The sequence below is a fragment of the Diorhabda sublineata genome, chromosome X, assembly GCF_026230105.1.
Source record: "Diorhabda sublineata isolate icDioSubl1.1 chromosome X, icDioSubl1.1, whole genome shotgun sequence".
Classification (NCBI taxonomy): Eukaryota; Metazoa; Arthropoda; class Insecta; order Coleoptera; family Chrysomelidae; genus Diorhabda; species Diorhabda sublineata.
In genome coordinates this window covers 25,642,939-25,666,179 of record NC_079485.1, presented here as the reverse complement: position 1 = coordinate 25,666,179, position 23,241 = coordinate 25,642,939, and the positions used below count along the sequence as shown (strand labels likewise).

Sequence of the window (23,241 nt, the reverse complement as noted above, 5' to 3'; positions counted from 1 at the left end):
GTTTACAATTATCGAAACAATATAGCACAGTCACTCTTTATTGCAAAACGCACAATCTTGTGACAAAACCATAATTGGTATTTCCAAACTTTCAATACAGGATTAAACTATGCTTTTAAATCTAACATAATGATGAAAGTCCTTCACACAAACATATTACTGCTCACATTAATTGTAAATTAGTGGAATTTACCCAGGTTTATATGTTAAATCAAATCTTTCTTCGAAATCCACTCGTAAAACTTCCCCAACAGGTGCTGCTATTTTCCATTCGCATTCTGTATGAGGATTGGGAATATTAGGGTAATTCGGTGACGTAATTTCAGTAAAATTATCGTAAGTACTCAAAATAATGTTTCCACCACAATCCGCGGATACTTCTTGGTATTTGATTCTAAAACCCTAAATAATATCAAATTATATATTAGTGTAGTCAACACAATACTTACATATCTTCAAATTATTCCTAATTATTGATAAAATTTCAAATATCTATAATTTATTTCAAAAGAAGTTAAAAATAAACTAACTAATTAATAATAAGAAATATAAGTAAGTTGGAATTTCTGGAACCGTTGGTGAAAATCATACTGAATACAGTGTCTACACCAGCACTACACCAACACTCACATTTACACTGTCTGACGCGCGTTTCTATAACCAAGTTATCGTCTTCAGAGACTAAACCTAATGACTTGACTTTTTAATTTTAATCTCCTTTGATATAATTTCATTATTTCCCAGCGTCCTGTCGCTTCAGTTTCGTCTTCTCCAAACGTCGTGCTTTATTTAGTAATTTATTTTGTATTCATATTGTTCCCACCTCGAGTAAAGGACAAAAACGGTCTATCCCCCCAGAGGTCAATTGTAGAAGGATAAGAGCTTCAGTACATCACAGTTCCCCCTGGTACCCTGAAGCGTAACGTTAGCGATATGAAATGTTCCTCATACCATTCAACCTCGGCACGTGCTAACCTTGGCATTGGGTCATCCCTCTAATCTTTAATCAATCAAACATAATCCACATTCATAACAAACAAAACGAACGTTTTTTCTCAAATTTGTTGGAGCTGCATATTCACGCCAATCAAGTTATTCGTCCAAATGAATTAAACGAGCCCAAACTCGGGGTTGCGTCGTTTAGTTACGGAGTTCCTATGGCAACCTTCCAGCTCCATCATCAGATCAGCTCTATGTCATGATAATCTTACACTGTCATTCGATTTATACATACATGCATGCAAAATTTCAGCTTAATAGAAACCCAGAAGTGGATCAAATTTAACTTGCAAGATTTAATTACAGACAATGAGACAGGTGAAACTAAATAAAAGCCTATAAAAGCCGTATAGTTGAATATTACTATTACAGGATTGTTCGAGAATTATCCAGACTACCTGCATATCTCAGTTTTTCCAAAAAAATCGACTTCACATTTTGAATTATTGTTGTAAATATGCGGATTATTTTGGTATTCGAATAATACGGGATTCGGAATATTAAGATATTTGGATCATTGGAGTATTACGTATTTGTCCTGATTCGCTTTTCTTTGAGATGATACATTTGATTACAACGCATCCGTTGTTGGTATCGAGGATCGACATAGACAGTTGTTTGTAATGTGATAGAGACCTTGTTTATGCGGTGTGGACGATATTTTAGGTTTGTCCTGATATAGGAAAAATTTCCTCAGCAGGGCTGAGATTATGATGATTTTAGGGTTTGTTAGTTATCTTGATGCTTACCTAGTGACGTATCAAACAGATTTTGAGGTTATAATAGTTTTCATCCTTAAATAAGGACGGGTACAACGGCCTAAACATTATATTTTTGATGTTAATAACGGACCATTTATATTCAACAAACACTTTATGTTAGGGTATAGGTTTACAGACTACTGAAGGAGAGCAGCGAGCGTCAACATTGAATTGCACCCTTATTTTAAGGACATTCCACACAAATAACACAACGTTAAATCAATTCTAATGAAGGACAAAATTGTTTAACTCAATGTTGGTATGTATCGGTCAGTCATTGATTCATTACCGTTGGTTTGGTAATGAATCAATGACCCATCTAAATATAGGTGAAGTGTTGTCAATATACGAATACGAATAGTATATATTATTATTTACAAATTTATAGGTTGGTTCTTTAATTGTGAAGCAAATATGCTCCGAGAGGTTACAGGATCCCTAAAGAATACTACTTTGAAACACTTAAAAGATCGTGGATGCAATCAGAAGAAAACTGTCACAGTTTTGAATAAGCGATGATTGTTTGCTTCACCACACGTCATTGCATTCATCTAACCTTGTGTAGCAATATGTAATTAAGCGATAGATCGTGCAGCTTTGCTAGTCTCCGTAGAGTCTCGACATAGCTCTCTGTAACTTTGGAGTGTTTTCTAGATTAAAATTTCTCTCCGAGATACATCACTTCTATGACAAAGGCACTGAAAACTGTTTAGAAAGTAGAAAGACCTGCACTAATACAGAGATACTTTTGAGAGACACCTCTTATGTTAAAGAAATTGAAAGACTAAGCAGCTCAAAATTGAAACATTTATTAATAATTTTGAATATATACTTACACCTATATTAGATGAGCCTGTGTATTTGAGATAAAGGTTATTTCCGGTAGATTTTAACTTGTTTGGTAAAGTATTACCACAGTACTTTCCGGTACCCAATAAAGGTGAATCAGAGAATTTACCATTCCTGATCTGTGAACAATTTAAAGATTTTTTAATCAATAGTAATTGGAGTAAATCCCTATACATATTATAGTCATATTTTCAATTTAAAATCAAAAATAATTACCATAAGATAGTTATCACAACCTTTGTTTGAATCATGCTCGATATCGAATACTTCAAAAACAAGTTCAATTGTTTTCGTCGATCTGACTGTTATGTTCCATTGGCACTAAAAATATATCAGACATTAACACAATTAAATAATTTCTTTTGAATAAATGGATACGACATATGGGGGCTTCTTACATTCTACAAAAAGCCCTCCATATGTCGTCTTCATCAAAACATCCACAGTATTAGGATTGTGCAGAGCTAAAGCGGAAATAAAAAATGGTGGAAGATTCATATGAATTCCATAGCTGTAACAAGGAAAGTCTGCTTCAAATTTGACCATGAATAGAAGGACTAAGATTATTAAGATACCATATTAAAGCACTCCATCGAAATACTTCACCGGACTATTTATTAGAAATACTACTAGAAGCTGAATTACTTCATTTCTTGTTTGGCGATATTTTTTGGACAGTTGGATACTGTAATGCCAAATAGTATAATAATAAAATTCTATGTTAGAGATAAGTTAAAGCTACTGTAACATGAAAATGATAAAATAGAACAATATTTCAACATTATATATTATATCAACTCACCTCACTACCTCTCAACGAATCATTACCAAATATAATATATCCAGTTGGATCTGATAATAATCCTCCACAACCTGAAAAATAATATCTATTTAGTTGAAAATATTTAAAATGAATTCATATCTAAAGGAATTTATCGAAGAAATTGAATGAATTAGGTTTGAAAAATTCTAAATCTATGATGTAAGGGATTAACCTTTCACTTTATGTTCTTCATTGGAAATTAATCAATAATCAAAACGCATCATTCGAATACAAATACGTTTTTTTTGTTATTTTTATTCTTCCCAGAAAATTTCTGTTTATCGCATATTAAACATTATTTGACGAGCTGATTCTTTCACTTCTGCTTCTTGATTTCCATACTGCAATTGCTTTTCATCAATTTTAATTATGAGATCTTTTTTTTGTCATTACCATCATTTTTTTTTCTTCTCCATCGTAATATTCATGTTCCTCAATTTTTTATGTCTGCTTCCGTGTTAATAAATTATCCTTCACTTCCTCTTATTTTCAATCTGTTTTGTTTTTCCTTTTTCCAATCCATCAACCATTATCATTATAAATAGCGTCGGACTCGGTATACCCGTCTTAATCTTCTTTTATGGTAAAATCCCAGGTTTGCTCATTATTTTTCCTCCCCTAGTTCCTAGTTCCTATATACTTTATATTATTAAATTATCAGTTTACTCCAACTCATCTACGTTTTAAAACTCTTCATATTTGATTTCTTCGGACGCTGTCAAATGTTTTTTGAAACTCTATAGAACCGAAGTATACTTTTTAATTTGTTTCCTGTTTTTCCTCTACTATTTGTCTCAATGTAAATATATGTCCTTACTCCTCTAATTGATTGTCTATTATTGTCTATAGTCAGTTTTCTACGACAATCTCCTGGAATTTCAGCACCACGCTTGACTTAGTTTAATTAATTTATCGATTTTCAAATTTATTTTGTTTCAGATTTTTACATATTTTCCTTCACGCTGGATTATTTCTTCTTTCTCCTTTCTATGGAATAATACCGGCAATAAATATGCTTCTCCCAATACTGGATCCTCGATAATTATTCTTCATACCTGATTTTCTTTTAGACTTAGACTGTTTGGAATGCTTTCGCAGCGCATTTTTTATTTCAAAATTTGATTTCCTATTTTCTAATACAATATTCAGAACTAAAGATTGATTCATAATCCGGAATAAACAACCGGTAATCACTGGTGGCCAAATCTAAAGAATATAACGTATTCTAATTATAAGTCTGCCTAAGATATTCCGGCTATTACAATGTGACTGGGTGCATTATCCTTATGCCCAACTATCCTCGTCGTTTTATTTCTATAACCTCACGAAATTCTGGAACTAAATTAGCTCTAGTTGAGGCTTCCTTTTCAAAATGAAATCTAATGAAACTCATTTAGTATCCCAAAATACTGTTAGCACAACCTTCCGTCTAAAAGTTGCATATAGAATTTATTCGGCCGTTGTGAACCTCCATGTTTCCACTTCTTACTCTACATCTATGACTCATCCATATCACCGCTCAACACGATCCATTTTGATACTGAAATATGATAAATACGTAACGCGGTCCTAACATAGGACGAAAGGTCATAAATTAAAAAACTGTGATGATTTTCCAATATATTCCCCATTTATTTCCACATACTTCTAAGAACGTATGACTAAAGCTTCTATGCCACTACAAAAATATTATGCACAACTTTTACCCCTTAAATAGACTTTTGGCTTTGGGGACAAAAAATAGTCAGACGAGACCAGTTCAGGTCTATATGGTAGGTGTACAATCTCCGTGAAGTTACACTTTTTTCGTGACTTTCCCTTTTTATGCACTGGCTCTCTTTTCCGATGCCACTACATGAAAATGTTGGTCATAAGTTACCGAGACATCCTCCATTCTGTTTTTAATTTGTTTTGGGGTTAATATTTGTTTAGTCGAACATTTTCAAAGCAGCGCAAAACTCAATTTCAGACATTTTTCAAAACAACTTGATTGAGTGCTCGTTTGAGCTTTACAATAATAAAATGGATCGGTACAGCAAGTTAAAACTTCGTGTACAGCTTGTTGAGACGCGTGCAAAAAAATTTTTGCGAACTCGCTTTATCTACTTCTGTGGAGCCAAGAACTACGTAGCTCTTTTGATTTATGATTGTCTCAAGAACAAACTAAAGGGATTAACCTAACTAAGTACGTAATTAGTTTTAATTAATTGTGTAAATTAATGTGTAAATAAAGATAAGAGAAAATTTTGTTATTTAATAAAATACTACCTTCATGGATTTTGGCTTTGAATCCTGTTCCATTCATATACCGGGAGGTGACAAATTCCAGTTTCATAAAATTGGTGGTATGAATGATCTGTTTAGCATCATCTAAAGCACATACTCTTCGTATTTTTTGCCAATCGTTATCATAAATATGTTTTTCATAAATGTTAATGTTATCACTGAGCATATCACATTGTCGGAGATAAATATATCGATTTCTATTATGAGCCAAATCTATATCTATAAATTGAATGATTAAATGGTTCATCGATATTGTAGAAAAAGTCCAACTGCATTTCAGATTATGTTCATAGCCATGTGGATAACCAGGAGAGGTGAACACGTAATTAGTAACTCCCGTCAAAACTATAACCTCATCTGTATTATTACATTCCGTTTCTGAAGGAGATATCAGAAATAAATAAATAAATATTTCCAAAATAAACAACTATATTACTGTATGAAATTCTTGGTATAGTTGGCATCGAACCTCCCACTTCTTGCCATTCCACTTTGAATTTGGAACCAAGTCTTGGGCTACTATAGTCGACCTTAATGAACATGATATTGGAAGTTGATTTTATTGGATCTGGCGTCGTTAATCCACAGTATTTTCCTAGAGAATTTGCAGTGTCGTCTACACCATCGAATACCTGCAAATAAACTCTTTATTTTCTGAAAACAATTTTATTAAAAAAATAGAAATTACATTAAAGTGTCATATTTACTTAGAATACTGCAATAAAGACATTTGATGATTTATTTATCAAGCAATGTGAATAAAACCAATCATCTGAAATACAGAATTCAGTTTGAATAAAAGCTTCTTACGGGGTATATCCACAATGTAAATTCCGTTTCTATTTCTGCAGCAGCGCTATCGTAGTTTCGAGCATGCGCGGCAGATACTCTAAGCAGAAGAAATGTAAGCAATTTTCAGATTGGTGCAGCTAACGTGTTCTTTGTAGTGTTTCTTTATGATATACGAGGTTTACAGACAAAATGTTATGAGTCATTCATGATTAGAAAATGGATCAGACAGTACAATGAATGACGTAGTCAAATGCTTAAAACGATGAGGTTCTTTGATTGCTGATCAACTGGTTCACGCAATTAAAGCAAAGCTTAAGCAAAACCGTAAGTTTACAATTATTGCCCTTAATATGGAATTTCTGCATACCTGACGATCACTAATTCATGAAATTGTTCGAAAACTTTGCTCACTTTGGGTACCCATAGTTCTTACTAAACCACATAAAAACAACGGATGGGCAGTGCGCTTCAGTTTTCGACACGCTACAAATAAAGACGGTGAACATTTTCTTTCTCGGATAATCACGGGAGATGAAAGTTGGTTATTTTACGACACACCAGAAATTTAACTGCAGTCAATGGACTGGAGACAAACTCCGTCCTCAACGAAAGTTTAAGTAAATCTTGAAACCTCTAGAACTCATGAGCACCTTTTATTCGGACAAAAAAGGCTTTTTGCTGATTGATTTTTACTACGAGGCTAAACAATCAATGCCCATGTTTACTGCGAGATGTATTTGTACAACGAAACAGTAATTACTTTGTAGATATACCTCGTCTTAATAGCATCTGTACCAAAAACGGGTTCCCATATTTGCTTCTTGGGTTATTGATACTTCTGAGACAAATAAACTCAACGCAGTTTGGATACAATGATCTCAATGAAAGAATCCACATTGGGATATGAACTCACTAGCAAGTACTTCGAAGAAGGTTACTAAGAAAAGATATGGCAACGCTATCGAGGTAATGCACAGAGTTATAAGATTAGTAAATTAGTTTACTCACTTCAAATGTGGCAAAATAGCAATCATCATCAATACTATCCCTAGCATCTAAGTAGAATTCCTTGAATGATAATAATACTCTTTTCTTTGGAGTTACTGTTATCTTCCACGTAAATGTTTTAAATTCTAGAATAGATAGAGGATATAACGGTGACTCTATTTCTCCCTTGGTGCCAGTTAGCTCATTTTCTTCATCTAAAATAGATATTCATTTATTGGCATTATCATCCAATGATTTATGTTACCAATGTTACTGGATTTAAAACTTTGCATAATTTCCAATAATAATTTTACGAAATAAAATATGGTTCGAAAAATTTTAGTGAGATAAGTGGATAATGATGCGAACAGAAAAGTAAAGGCATGCAATGATTCTTACTTAACGTATACTCTGCATAAAATCCTTTAGCGGTAATTGTAGTATCCCCTTTAGCAATCTTACTGCTTTTGAATAACAGCCATAAACTTCCAATATGTGTGATATTTGATGGTTTATTGGTTCCACAAAATACTCCGAGAAGCGGCCCAGTAACATTGAAGCTTCTAATTTCAAGATAATCTGTGTTACAATTATCAGATTGTAACAGATTGAATTCTATGAAGTTGAGACTAACATGATTTCCTGCAATAAACATTTCGGAATAAATACGAAAAATTGAAAGTTTTATGAGATGCAATTCATTTTTATGAATTTTTATTTTGTGATATAACCGTTATTTCGGTTATATTCACGTTGTTATTAGATCTTCCGTTGTTGTATGTAATTTCATAAGACACGCACTCTATTTTTTGATTCTTAAAATTCTGAATAATGCTCCCGATACCCAATAGTCATAGATTCAAAGTGAATGAATAAATAGATTAAGATTGACTACTAGGGTTGAATAATAGGTGAAAAAATAATTGATTCACTTTTTCTTGGAGATAAATAGTTTTGTGCATCCCAAAAAACAATGTTTAGCTTCAACAAAATGGAGAACCATCTCCCTATGCAAGTGACGTGAAGCAAACAAGGCCACCGAGAGACTTTAGTTGGCCCTGGGCAGAGTTTGGTCCCGAGACCCCTCTCGTGACAAAATAAACAAAATCGGGAATTAAAGATAACCTTATTTTTGAACTGGCCTAATGTCTCATTTTTCCGTTTAAAATTTTATCAAAATTCTTGGCGTAAGCTGCGCTTTTCTGAAACATCTATAGACCAATAGGTTAATAGGCTTACAGGACTAAAAAAATGCAATGTAGTCTGAAAATGTTTGATAATAATACAAATCTTCATTTCATTCACATATCATTTAGTACAAAATATTTGAATTAATATGAAACTAATTTATAAAAAACACGAAGATGAGGTATAACTAATCATTCCAAACTTTTATTTACGTTTTCCATTTTTTAACTTAAACACAACCAAACCATATAAAACAATTCTTAAACCATTACAAATTACTATGAGACCTTAGTTTACTAACAAACAAAAAGCTTTTCCATCAAAAGTTTTAAATTAAATGTGCATATCTGGGGAAAACCCACTGTAGTCCTTTCTTATTACTAGAGTCAAGCATATCAAGGGCAGATAAAATGTGCCCACTATCAAAAAGTTCGGATTGCTAAGATCTTTGAAGTTCCACAAATTTCAAAGCTCAAAGTCCTTAAAATATCCGAAGCATTTCGAAGTTATGAAAAAAAGTTCTAAAAATTTTGAAAAGTCCAAAAAATTTTTAAAGCCTGAAAAATAATCGAAATGTTCTTTAATTAATTTGTGGAAGCTCGTACAGTCTCTGCCGGTAATATATCCTCTGAATTTTTAATTTCGCGACTATTAACAATTGCATGCTGTAATTTTTTTCTGTTGATTTTAAAATGGTTTAAAATTTTTTGAATTTTTCATGAGTATATGAAGCTTAATGTGGCCTGGAATCAACCTGGGCCTGAGGCCCGGGCAATCTGTCCCCTTTACCCCCATTTCTTGCCGGTCATGAAAGCAAAACCTAAATAATGTGTTCTATAGAAGGTTTCATTGAATAGCTCCCGATATGAATTCCTCAGACTATTTATTGTGGGGTAAAAAATATTGGTTATAAAACAAAATCCACCAAGATTCAGGAATTGAAAAATAAGATGACCAGAGAAATTAGAAAAATTGATCAGTAAGGGAAGTTACAAAATGTATTGGTTTTAAAAATGTCTTGAGGCAAAGCGACATTCTGGCTCAGTTTTCCATTGGAAATTTGTCCAAATATGATTAGGTTAGATTGTCAGTTATTATGTGTACCTTGCGTGGACACGAAGGTCAAACTTCCAAGTAACGACAACATACCATTCAAATACTTTGTTTTTGCTTTACTGGTCCTGCAATGCTATAAGTGTGAAGATAAAATCATCTGGTGCAAAAAATTTGTAAGAAAAGAAAGGATTTAGTCGACGCAAAAAATATGCAAAACAAAACCCAAATAAAGTGTTACTTATGAAATGATGGGGAAAAAAGGGACGTTTTTCTTTTATCCACAAATCAAACAACATGGAAAATTCTATGTTCATATCACCTGCAACAAACAACTATAATAAAGCTATGACATTTGTTGTTATGTCAGATCAAATGACAGACTGCCAAGTTAATATCTACAAATCAGTAGTGAATGTTCCATACTGGTAGAGAAAAACAAACCAAAATTCTTCAAAATTTACAGGTAGTAAACCTAGTGACGATATTTACGAGGGTTGCTTCCGACATAAAGATCTCAGCCCTAATTAATTTAAATTCAAAAATATATTTGCGCATGCACTGAGATATCCTCACTGAAATTTCAGCCATTTTGGACACCTAGCTTCTGTTTGACAATCGTATAAGTGAGTCGTTATGAAGATTTTTCTGAAAATAAAAAAAATGGGTACCGCGCTGTCCTTAATCATTTTTTGTTAGAAGGAAAATACGCCTACGCAAAAGAAAGAAGAGTTACTGGGTACAGAGACTCTGTATCAACTATTCCGACCGTAAAATTTAGGGCAGCTGTAGCATCTTGATTGACGGCGAGCATTCGAGGCTGAATACTGCGACCACCAGCGATATAATAAAAAAAAACACCAAATTGTTCTGGACGACCATCGAATAAAGGTAAAAGAGATAGTAGATGCTATCAGTGTATCAATAGAACGTTTTTGCCATATACTGACCCTTGCTTTAGGTGCTGTTCACTTTGGATCCAAAACGTATTTGGATGAATATTACCCAGTCTTTATTCGATTTTCGTCTGTAGATGGAATATCTATCCGCCACAATACTCCTGAAATGGAAGCGCAGCCTAAACCGTTGATTGCAATGGACGAACCTGCTCCGAAAATGACGAAAACGGTTTCATGGGCCGGAAAAGTGATGACTACAGTTTTATGGGACTGTAGACTATCTTTAAAAAGGTAAAACAATAACATCATTGCTTGATAAGGTGAAGGGAGAAATGAGATCGCGTTTATGTAAAAAGAAAGTATTTGCCATCGGGACAACGCCTCTTCTGACACTTTAGTAATTACCATGGCTAAAATTCTCGAATTGCATTTCGGTTCAAAAATTTTTAGACAACCCTCACATATTATCAAAGATTAATGGAATTATGTAGCTAAAGCTATACCAATGTAGTTATAACTACTACTATAAAGTTATGGCATATGAAATAACAAAGTTATTCTATTACCAGAAAAGATGAAGATCTGTCAACTATCATAATATCGGCCATATTAAAAACTCCTCACAAACCAAAATATGTATATAAAAGTATAAGCCGAGATAATTGAGGTGCTCGACTTTGAAACTGAAAGTGTATAATTATTTAAAACGAAATAATAAGCGAGAATATTGGTTGGAGAAACGTGACTAACCTTTTGCTATTTTAATCTCCCATTCACATTCCATATCCGACGGATATCGTTTGGGATATCCTGGACTGGCAAAATATCCTTCAGCTGATGTCAAAGAACCACCACATTCTATAAGAAAAATGACAACGATGAAACAAAACATGTAATTTTTTTTATATAGGCACTTACCAGAGTCAAATGTACTGTATGTTGCGAAAAACGTAATTTGAGACTTAACAAACACTGTTAATGCTGATCCATCACTTACAATAGTAGGTGGAACTTTTGGTCCACAGTATTTTCCGATTAATGGGGATTCTACAGATTCGCCGTTATATACATTCAACGGTGCGTCCTCATCGTCACAATAATATTGTCCTTGTAGTTGTGAAATCGTCAGAGAAACATGTTTAGCTAAAATTTCATTTCATCAGTCACCCCGGATCCAAATGTTCATTAATACTTACAAGGATCTGATGCAACTATAGTCCAGGAACAAGTTGTTAGATGTTCAGAAAATTCGTCAATATGCACCTGGATTATACCATTACCTCCTGTTGTTATTCTAGATCCACATGACTAAACAGACACGTATACATATAGATTAAAGATATGATAATAGATCTAATTCCAGACAATTATTCCCATCCAACCAAAATTTGATAATTGCCCAGATTTTCACAAAATTATTGGTGGAAAAAGCTTGGATTATTTAAAACCTTGAAAAGAGGCTTAATAGAAAAATTGATTGAATAATAAAGCTCTTCGGTACTGTTTACTATGAATACTGGAAATATGTAAAATTCCCACTCACTGTTTCTAAACATACCTTTTCGACCTATTCTTTCAAGTATTCCAACTCCTCTTACCCCATTTTCAAATTATTTGAAAAATATTTTATACGAAACAAAGTACAATATCTAAAACACTGTCCAAACAAAATTGAAAATATAAAAATTCTGTGCATTATGATTTTATAGTCACTATATGTCCTATATCCTGCGTTGATTATTTTTTTCTTGACTCATTTCTTATCATTGAGTGCATTTATCTTTACTATTTCTAGTTTGTAAACGCTCTTTTTCTATTCAAATTCCTTTTATTCTGTTTTTTTTTCTGATTTATTTTCAATCCTCTCCGTCTTGCCTCCCTTAAATTTTCGCTTTCATTTGCAATTTGAGTGGAATAATCAGCATACGCTATTATTTGTTTTGATTTATCACTGATACTTGCACCGATATTACATGCCCTTATTATTCCATCCACAGCAATATTAAACAACACCGTCCATGACCTTGCTTTACTCCAGCATTTATTTCAAATGGCATTTTTTCGATCACTTGTTTCATAGTATGAATGGTATCAACTGTTGATTTTGCATATAACCTTTTTGAAACTCCCTACTTCTGGTTTCACTAACTTTTTCATTATTCTTGTTCGTATTGTATATACCTTATTAAGCAGACTAATTCATCTATAATTGCTATATATATGTGGAGTTTTTTCCCTTCATTATTGGTGTAATCTGTTGGATTGTTTCTGATTCCTATTCTCCATGTTTTAGGTTATCTCCCCCATGTTTTATTAGCTAATTCAGTATTTTGTTCGATTTTCCTGTTTTGTAATGTTTCAATTTGTATGGTAACATTATCAGTTTTATCATTTTCTTCGTGCTCACTGTCTAAATAAGAAATAAATTTTTGAAATAAATAACCCATTCTTTTTTTCAGTTTGTTTTCTATTTTGTTTCTTTATATGTTAATATAGTTTTCATATTATTGTACTTATCATTTTCAAAGATGTGCACACTACTATTCAACCATTTTATTCTCTTTCTTATCATTATCTATCTATCTATCTATCTATCTATCTATCAATCATATGGTTCGTAGCGATTTTAATCTGGCTTCTTTTTTCTTCTGAATTTTTATTCCACAATCTTGATCAAAACCTTTTATTCCATCAATTTCCTGTGCTGCATTTCTTATACTCCTATTAATCTCTTTCCATTGCTCACAAATATTCTCTTTTTCTTTACTCTTTTGGAGTTGTTTTGGCCACTTTTTCATTAAATAATTAGATCACAGATCAAAAGTAATGGACGTCATATTTCTCAAATAAGGAAGATTTAAAATGAAAGGAATTAGCTTATCAAAAAAGTAATATTTGGTAAAAAGTAGAAAACCTTTCTTTGAATCACTCACTTTGTGGTACTGGATTTTAAATCCTTTAGTTGTCAAGAATGTATGAGCTCTAAATTCAATAAACATGTTATTGTAACTTGATTTTATTGTTTTATTCGGAGTCTCATTCCCGCAAGCAGTTATCAGTACTGGATATGCAGCTGAAGGACCATCATGAACCTATAACATAAAATTTATTTTTCAAACAAAAACATTCAGAAAATATGAATATTATATTAAACTTAACGGAGGTAACACGTACTTTGATATAATTCCTTGTGCAATTATCTGATTTATACAAATCAACATCATCAAATTGTATTTCGATAGTATGTCCATCTTCTATATCTATGAAGTATTCGCATGATTCATTTCTATTATAATTCTTCGGATAATTCGGAGAATAAATGTAACCATCAGAAGCAGTAAATCTTCCACCACATTCTTAAAATGTAAATAAGTTTCGAAGTTTTAAAAGAGAATTTTTACATTTAAATGATAAGGAAATATAATTATTTAATTAGTAAAAGCAATAAGCAACGCCCGTGAATGTAAATAATTTAGGACTTATCTTAAAACATTTTTAATATATTGAATAGAGGATGAAAAAATTTTTACGTTATATAAAATATGTAATTGATTGATTACATCAAATAATGCTTCTAAAAAGTTCACGACGTTGAACAAGAAATAAAAATTACGTCTTATATCAATTAAGATTTTAATTACATAATATAATAAAGTGATTATTGAAGTGTCATGGATGGTTGTACAGAATCTATATTAATAATAGAATAAAAAGATGTTTCAATGTTTTAATAAATAATAGTAACATTTAAGAAATGAGAGGAATTTATCCAATACGAGGATGGACCCAGAAGTACCTGCCTGACCTAGAGATGACGGTAGCTGCTTGAAAAATACCACTGTATTAGAAAATACACAATCTTACAGTATATGTTTCAAGTTTGAAGATGCCACATTGTTTAGTATTTGTTTTGCAACCATCAATAGTGAATTTGTAAACATGGAAAAAATTGGTCAGTGTTATGTGATACAATATTTTATTTGGAAGGGCTTAGCCCAACCAATATAAAAACTGAACTAGAGTCCACTCTGGGTGAGGCTGCTCCTTCGTTATCAACAGTGAAATATTGAGTAGCAGAGTTTAAACGAGATCGTACAATCTGAAAAAACCGGCATCGCAATTGTCAATCAAATGAGGGAACGACTCCAAAAATCCACATAGCGGTACTGGATGATCGTCGACTGGTGAGTGAGCTTGCAGACATAGTAGGCATTCCAAAAAGTGCGGTATATCGCATATTAACTGAAAATTTGGAAGTGAGAAAGCTGTGCGGATGATGTGTACCACGTTTGCAATTTAACAAAAACAGCGTTGTCAGGATGTTTCCATCGAGTGCTTGGCCAATATTTCACAGAAATAAAGCCGAATTTTTGCGCCGTTTCATAACCATAGATGAAACGTGGGACCATTACATACCCGAAACAAAAGAACAATCAAAACAATGGTCTGAAAAGGAAGAACCGACTCCAAAGAAGGCAAAGACCGTTCCATCTGCAGGCAAGGTCATGACGTCGATTTTTTGGCATACGCGTGACTATCTTAAAAAAGAGAAAACTATCAACAGCGAGTATTACGCAAATTTTTTGCACGTTTGCGCGAAGAAATCAACCAAAAACTGCCAAGAAGAAAGTGTTGTTTCATCAAGACAATGCACCAGTTCACACATCCATTATTGCAATGGCCAAAATTACTGAATTAAAGTTTGAATTGCTATCTCATGCACCCTATTTGTCAGGTTAAGCCAACTCGGTTTATTTTCTGTTGCAGGCTTAAAAAAACGGTTCGAAGATCATCAGAGATTTTACAACAATGAAGAGGTGATGCCGGCAATTAATGACTATTTTGAGGAGATTAACGATTCTTATTATAAAAAAGGTATCGAACCTTATTTAACATCGCTGGGAAAAGTGTATGGAGCTAAAAAGAGGATATATTTTTTTTCAAAATTTTTGTGTTTCCTTTATTGGGCCAGGTACTTCTGGGACCATCTTCTTACGTGACATGAGATGAACGAGGACTATGTATTTAATTAAAACCAATACGTACTGGTTGGTACACTTTTGTACGTAGCCGAAAATCCTTTTCCAACATAACTGTAATCGGATTTGAATTTAATGAACATGTAATTTCCTGTGCTAGATATTACTGATTTTTGCTTCTGTCGACAAAGGGTGCCTAATAAGTTTGAAGTGTCATCTATACCATTGTAAACCTAAATTAACATAAATTTTTCGTATATTTACGTAACAAACGTATGAGTACATCAACACAGTGAAAAAATTGCTCTGATATAATCCTAGGCTATTTCACAAACTTTTTTATTTGAAAATACTAAATACAAATAGAGCTAAATTGGAACCGTTGGTGACATTCATACTAAGCACACTGTTTCCAGTAGCACTTCACCAACACCTGTTTATTTTCATTTTCTGAAGACGATAACATAGAAGACGAAAAAGATGCCGCGAATACATGGAAATATTTTATAGACGTCTTAGAAGATACACAAAAATGTTGTAGGACAACGAAGATTGTAAACATGAACATAAAAAGAATACACTGGTGGAGAGAAAAAACAAAAAAGGCAGTCAAAGACAAAAAGAGAACATGCAAAATAAACTTGATAAGAAAGATAAGGAAAGTTATAACAAATACAAGCTAGAAAGATCAAATGTCAAAAAACTGATTAACGAAAAAAAGAAAAATAAATGAAAAGACTTCGGACTGAAACTGACATCAATCACACACAATCACAAGCTTCTTTAACATGATAAGGAAACAACAGAAAGAAAGAGAAATATAACTGAAGAATATAAAAGATAAAAGAATGGACATAGAGCACAGAGGAAGTTCAAGTTATGAAAAGGTAGCGAGAATACTTCAAGGAGCTCCTGGATGGTCAGGACGAAAGTGAGGATAAAAGAAAAAATTAAAACGGTCAAAGTAGAATGAGTCTGGAAAGAGAAATCACATTAGAAGAAATAGAAACGGCAATAAGTGAAGTCAAACACGGCAAGGCACCAGGACACGATAATGTGACAAATTAAATGATAAATGATAAATGATAAAAGAACTACCGGAAAAGGGTTGTGAGGTATTTGCATAATTTAATTAATATCATAATGATAATCGGAGCAGATCCCAAAGATTGGCAATTATATCACCCATATTTGAAAAGGGAAAGAGCCGAGAATATAGTAACTAATCATCACCTTAATGAATGACGTAGCAAAAAAATTTTTCCTAATCATAGGATTAAAGATTAAAGATTAAAGATTAAAATCTGGAAACAATAGAAGAAACTAAGGTTGTATTCCGACCCATTAGAGAGACAGAAAATGCGATATTCATACTAAGACTAACACCGGATAAACAATACGAAGAAAGAGGAATTTACAACTGTAAATAGAAAGGACCTTAGAACAGGTATTAACCAAAAATTAATTACATGGATTCGAAATCTGTATAACTACAACAAAAATTACGTCAGAATGCAACATGAAAATACAAGAACATTTGGAACAAACAATGGAATAAGACAAGGTGACATATGAAGTCCACTGTTATACACAATCATCTTCGATTAAAAGAATTAGAAATTAGAAAGAAAAATTAGAAAGCTATAAAAATGGCATTGGACAATGGATAGTTACACTAACAGAAATATGCTACGCTAATAACGTGGTCATATTTGTAGAGGACGAAATAACATTCAACTAAAATCTTGAATGGTACAACCAAACAATCAAAAAATACAGTATAAAGATAAACGCACATAAAACCAAGACGATGTTCAGAAGTACAGAAACAAGACACACGGCATCAAAATAGGAAATAGAAAAATAGAACACTTCAAATACCTCGGCTCAATGATAGCAGGAGGTGGAAAATTAAATAAAGAAATAACAGGAAAAACAGCAAAAACTATTTAATGCGATAAAAACATCTTTTCTAAGGAGCAATAAAATACCTAAGGAAAAAAGATTAGAAATTTACAAAATAGTAGTTATACACATACATACGGTTTCGAAACATGGACAACGACCAAAAAACACACAAACAACGGAAATATGATTTCTTCAAAAAATTTTGCAGGACTCGATTAGACCACATCAAAAACAAAACATACAGGCAAATATTGAATACAAAAACTGCAGAACAATACATAGAACATCAACTAAGATGGTTCTGACATGTGAAAAGATTGGCGAGGAAAGGATTATAAGAAGAATACTAAAAGCCAGAACAGTAAGAAATAAATTACATGAGGTATTAACACAAACAAAAGACCAAGAAAAATAGAGCAAAATTTGTAAGAAAGACTTGATGAAAAACGAAACTGAACCCCACGTCTTACAACCGTTAGGATAGAAAAACATAAAGATTAAGTAAGTAACAACAATACAACTTGAAACTTTTTCTTGTATTATGTCAGAGGGGCGTCTAATCCTGCAGAGCTCTACAAGGAATCCAGAACTTACAAAATGATAATTACATAGTTGGGTGACAAAACAAACTGCAACAATTACCGAGGTATCATGTTGTTAAAAACGCCCTATAAGTTCTAATTCCCATATTAAACGATTAATAAAAAATAAATATCTGATACTAAAATCGGTAAATATCAACAAACTTCTATGCCGCACCGCCAAAACGCGGATCTACAGAAATCTCATACGATGGTGAAGCATGGACTCTGACAGATAACGACAAAGAAAGATTAAGAGGATTCGAAAGAAAAGTCGTCAATATATGAAAAAATGAGCAGTTAAAAATGAGACAATTGACCAATGTCGACGATGATCTCCCAACTATACGAATCACTGGATTGTGGTCCAAGTCATGGACAGAATGCTATAGAGCTCCATTGTTGTGGATGTCAAGACCCATACAGGGCTTTGTTGTCGCGTGTTGGGGTAGGGTTATGTATGGGATACACAAACATGATCTACACACTCTTTCGATGACCTAAGTTATAATCCTTGAGGTCTTAAGCTAAGTGGCTGATTTAACTAGAGAAGTTCGATGCGTTCACTTCAGCGTAACGCCTAATGGCTCCTGATAGCTTTTTTTCGCGACTTTTCACACTGCCTAGTTCTTTAGGACGTTTTAAACTGAATAACAATATACTATAATGGATTTTGTGTAATTTTGTGCGGTAAGGAAGTTGTTTTTAATTTATAAACTAGGAGATTTCATAAATAGGCATACGAAGAGAAGATGAAATTGAAAACCAGAAGCAGGCCATTACCATTTATAGAAATAACTGTGTAAGCAGAGGAAAAAGCTACATGAGAAATTTCACTCAACATATTTATGGTCAACATGATTGGATTTGTATTTGTAACGATAAGCATAAAGCTTGAACGGAAATAGGAGTCACCGATATATAAAACTTTTAGAAGTTATCTTAAAATTGTATGTAATATGCGTTATTACAGAATTAGGGTGCTTATTGGTTAAATATACAAAGGCATAATGAAAATGTGTTGAAGAATAGGTATATATTGTCAAACATTATTAATGGTATTGAACTTTGAGGTGCATTTGAATTGAAATTATTAGAAATTGTAGTAACGAGTCTCATGACAATAACAAAAGCCGAACGATGTGTTTTGAGTCTAAATCGAATCAAAACTTTTCTTAGAAATTCACTAACCGAAGTTTATATCTGGAAAAAAGAATTTTAATGACAAAGTGATTAAACAATTTTCGAACCAAGAACAATATAAGATAGGTTGTAACAACAATATCTCGACATGGTTAAGTTACAATCTTAAATTTGTTGTTGTTGATGACTTTTCTGAAAATTAAAACATTGCGAATGTTATCTAACGACAATAAAAGTACAGTCCACACCTCTGTAAAGACGTCTATTTTTCTTGTATTTGACAAAAAAACTTCAGCAACGTAAGTTTTTTTGGAAACATTACATAGCACCAAACATTTTCTACCAAGACCCGCTATTGTTATGTTCTCAGTTATATGACTCATTAAATGCGAATTGAGCTGCAACTATCACCAACGATGATATATAATGTCAAAATTTGATTGAAAAAGATTGAGATGTATTATAGGAGAAATAAGATTAAACCCATCTAATGTTTGATCTCGAACCGAATAAACCGAAATTCATATCTATACTGTAATTCGTAATAATTAAAACTCTCGAATCAAATTATTGGTGCAAATAATATTAAAACTTACTGATATAGAATCAAAATCACAGGAAGTGTCCTTTTCAACATCAACATCGGTAAATTCTATTTCTATACTTTGTCCAAAACGCACTTCGATTCTCCATTCGCAGACGACAGAAACTGGATACGGTTTTGGATAATTAGGAGATGTTATAATTCCAGAATCTTTGGTTAGTACTCCGCCACAACCTTCAAAATTCATGTTAGATGGAATGAAGAAAATTACAAGTATAATTTGTGATTCATAGAGAAATGTATTTACCAAATATTTCCCATTCCAATCTGAATCCAGATCCCAACAGCAACTTGTCACTAACAAATTTAATTAGAACATGGTCTGAATCAAGTGTAATATGTCCTGGATTCTGAGAACCACAATATCGATTATACGTTGTATAAGAACGTTTTTCTTCAAAATCTTCTTGTGGATCAGCATAACTCAACTTAAATGACAAAAACAATATTAAATTTTCTAATATACCGTCTGGAAATCACTTATAGAATGAAATTATCTTTATGTGAGAAAATTATAAATAAATAAGAGAAAACTACTACTCTAAGTTGAAAAAATATATTAAGAACATTTTTCTATCATAAAAACTTAATGTGCTAGAAGTCATTTATTGTGAATGTTTGATTGACATATACCGCTAAAAATAAAGTCATCTGATTGACTGATATAAATTTTCAGACATTTTTTAAAGTGCACTTAGAATGGTTTTTGAATTTTTGAAGTAATATACACAAATCATATAGAGAAATGGACCGAATAACTTCAAGAAATAGTCGAAAATGAAAAATAATATTTTACCTATGAATAGCCGTAGATATACGGGGATGGTAAGAAAAGTTACCTAGCTAATAAAGAAACAAGTCATTTTTTTCTTAATTATTTGTACATTCAACTTAAACTTAATCTCCTTGTAAGTCTATACACTTCACTTTCCAGTGCTGCTCTAACGTTTCCAACCCTCTCAAATTATAGTTTTCGTCTTTCTTCTCAAAATAAGCGCTTACTTCGTCCTCATCTGATGAAAGTATTTCTCTTGACAGTGAAACTTTGAGGTTATGAAACAGGGGTCAACCAAGTCGTTAATTTTAGTCATTGCGAAAAAAGAAGTGTAATAAGGCGCGTTGTCTTGATGGAGAAGCACTCCTTTCCTTTGAATACCTTTGTTTTTTGCAATCTCTCCATTTACCTTATCAAGTAACGATGTTATTTTCTTCACCATTTTAAAGACAGTCGCTGAATACCTGAAAAAACGGTCGCTGAAACCGTGCTTGCCTTTTTTGGAGCAGGTACGCCCTGTGCAATCCACTGTTTTGACTTCATTTTAGAAGGACAGAGATTTCATCTACAGTTATGAATAGACGCCAACAAACCGACTCATTTTGCATAAAATGTGTTAATAAGACCTAATCCAGTTTTGGTCCAAAGTGCGGTACTTTTGGCACCGATAGTTTACGAATGCATAATTCTTCGGTCAATTGATACACTGACATACTCTTCCATCTTCCTAATTTTGATTTGACGATTTTCTAATACCATTTGGTGAATTTGTTCGATGATATAGCTGATTTGCGCAGTTTTTTGGCGGTCCCCAATGCCCGTCGTCAGTCAGGCTGATACGACCATGTTTGAATTTAACTGCCCAAAATTTTACGGTCGTAAATAATGGTGCAGAGTCTAAGTACTCAGTGTCTACCTCCTCTCTTATTTATTTATACTTATTACCTTTTACAAATAAATATTTAATGACAGCTGGATACTCAACTTTTTCAATTTTCAGAACAATCTCCAAAATGCCTGAAATTCTGGGGAAAATCTCTCAACACATTCGAAAATATATTTTTAAACTTGTATTGATAAGTACTGACATCTTCAAGTTGAGGTCGGAAACTTTTAAGACAACCTTGTAGTTCTATAATACAATTTTTCCTTAAAAAATTGATGAGATTTATATACACTAACCTCTACGTAGTCATATAAACAACTTCGATTGGAAAACGAGCTTGATGGAGACCGTTCTAATTCAAAATGAGAGAAAGTTATATTGATTTTGTTCTTATCAGAAACTATAATTTCCCACAAACAATTTTGATCCTGAGGATTATCGTTAGGAAAGGTGGGACTTTCAATGATACCTCTGAATCCTTTGATAGTATTCCGGCACACTAGAATAAAAAAAATTTGCAAGCGTTACTTAATATTTTCTTATTTTATTATTGAATTTTATTTGATGAAGCAATACCTGTTGTATATTGTAATTGAAATCCCCTGCCTTGAAAAGCGACGTCTGATCTAAATTTTACCAACATTACATTCCCTGTAGATTTTATGGGATCGGGAGCTTCGTAGCAAAGTCGTGCAAGAGATGGAGAGTTCAACGTCAGACCATCAAACAACTAAATAAAAAAAATAACAATATCATCATAGTCTTTTAGGAAAAACTTTTTTTAGATAAAATTATTTATAAAAACAAAACTGGAGATACCTATGACTATGAAACTGTGTTTACGTTAAGTTTTCTTATTAAAGTTAGTGAAAAGAAATCATCACTTCAATTCATTATCAGTTATCAATTAAGTGATGATCTGTGCCAAAAAAATGTGATATAATACATAAATTAGATGTATAAAACTAAGTCAAACATAAGTACACCATGACGTTATCAGCTTTTTACCACCCTGTATCTTAATTCACAGCTTTATTATACTGAACACACTATTTACACCACCACTACACCAACACTCACAATTACACTGGCTGACGCGCGTTTTGATAACTAAGTTATCGTCTTCAGAGACTGGAGGTAAACTGTAAACAGTCTCTGAAGACGATAGCTTGGTTATCGAAACGCACGTCAGACAGTGTAAATGAAGCAGTGCTGCGGGGCTTAAAAAAGTTAAGAACTGGAAAAACGATAATTACATAATTTAAATAATAAAAGGAAATTTTTCAATTTTCAATTCAACATACTACACACGAATTACCAGCGTTCAATGAAGTCGATCAGCTAATAAATCGCCTACCTTTTGATTCACACTTTTACAAGATTCATTTGGGATACACGAACGTGCTCTGCGCACTTTTTCGCTGACTTACGTTATAATTCTGGTGGTCTTAAGCAGAGGGAATGATTTAACTGGAGATGTATTCCGTCCAGCGCAACGCGTAATAGACGGTGGGTTAGGTAAATATTTTTTCGTACCTTTCCGAAGCGTTGGAAGTTTTGGTTAACTTAATATATACCAAGTGATGTAAATATTCGCAAGAGCAAATGATAGAAGTAGAAACTGGGTAAGTAGGGTGAAAAACTACATGAAAAAATTTATTCAAGATTTTTATGCCAAAAATGATCGGATTTGTGGTTGTAACCAAAAAAATGCTCTAGAACAGTTAA

At 32.8% G+C, this 23,241-nt stretch overlaps 1 protein-coding gene across 1 annotated transcript in view; it reads right to left on the bottom strand.

The window, feature by feature from the left end:
- Window positions 1-23,241, bottom strand: part of LOC130451416 (cubilin) — a 70,302-nt gene that overhangs the window by 23,776 nt on the left and 23,285 nt on the right. Inside the window, exons 23-40 of the mRNA XM_056790413.1 lie at window positions 22,090-22,243; window positions 21,810-22,012; window positions 20,100-20,280; window positions 19,845-20,026; window positions 15,684-15,849; window positions 13,812-13,993; window positions 13,571-13,729; window positions 11,834-11,945; window positions 11,556-11,780; window positions 11,388-11,495; window positions 7,897-8,139; window positions 7,519-7,712; window positions 6,155-6,350; window positions 5,701-6,096; window positions 3,412-3,482; window positions 2,826-2,930; window positions 2,597-2,728; window positions 194-402 (exon numbers count right to left, since the gene is read on the bottom strand). Of these exons, the coding sequence (XP_056646391.1) occupies window positions 194-402; window positions 2,597-2,728; window positions 2,826-2,930; window positions 3,412-3,482; window positions 5,701-6,096; window positions 6,155-6,350; window positions 7,519-7,712; window positions 7,897-8,139; window positions 11,388-11,495; window positions 11,556-11,780; window positions 11,834-11,945; window positions 13,571-13,729; window positions 13,812-13,993; window positions 15,684-15,849; window positions 19,845-20,026; window positions 20,100-20,280; window positions 21,810-22,012; window positions 22,090-22,243 (3,218 nt within the window). The remainder of the gene's footprint in view (window positions 1-193; window positions 403-2,596; window positions 2,729-2,825; window positions 2,931-3,411; window positions 3,483-5,700; window positions 6,097-6,154; window positions 6,351-7,518; window positions 7,713-7,896; window positions 8,140-11,387; window positions 11,496-11,555; window positions 11,781-11,833; window positions 11,946-13,570; window positions 13,730-13,811; window positions 13,994-15,683; window positions 15,850-19,844; window positions 20,027-20,099; window positions 20,281-21,809; window positions 22,013-22,089; window positions 22,244-23,241) is intronic.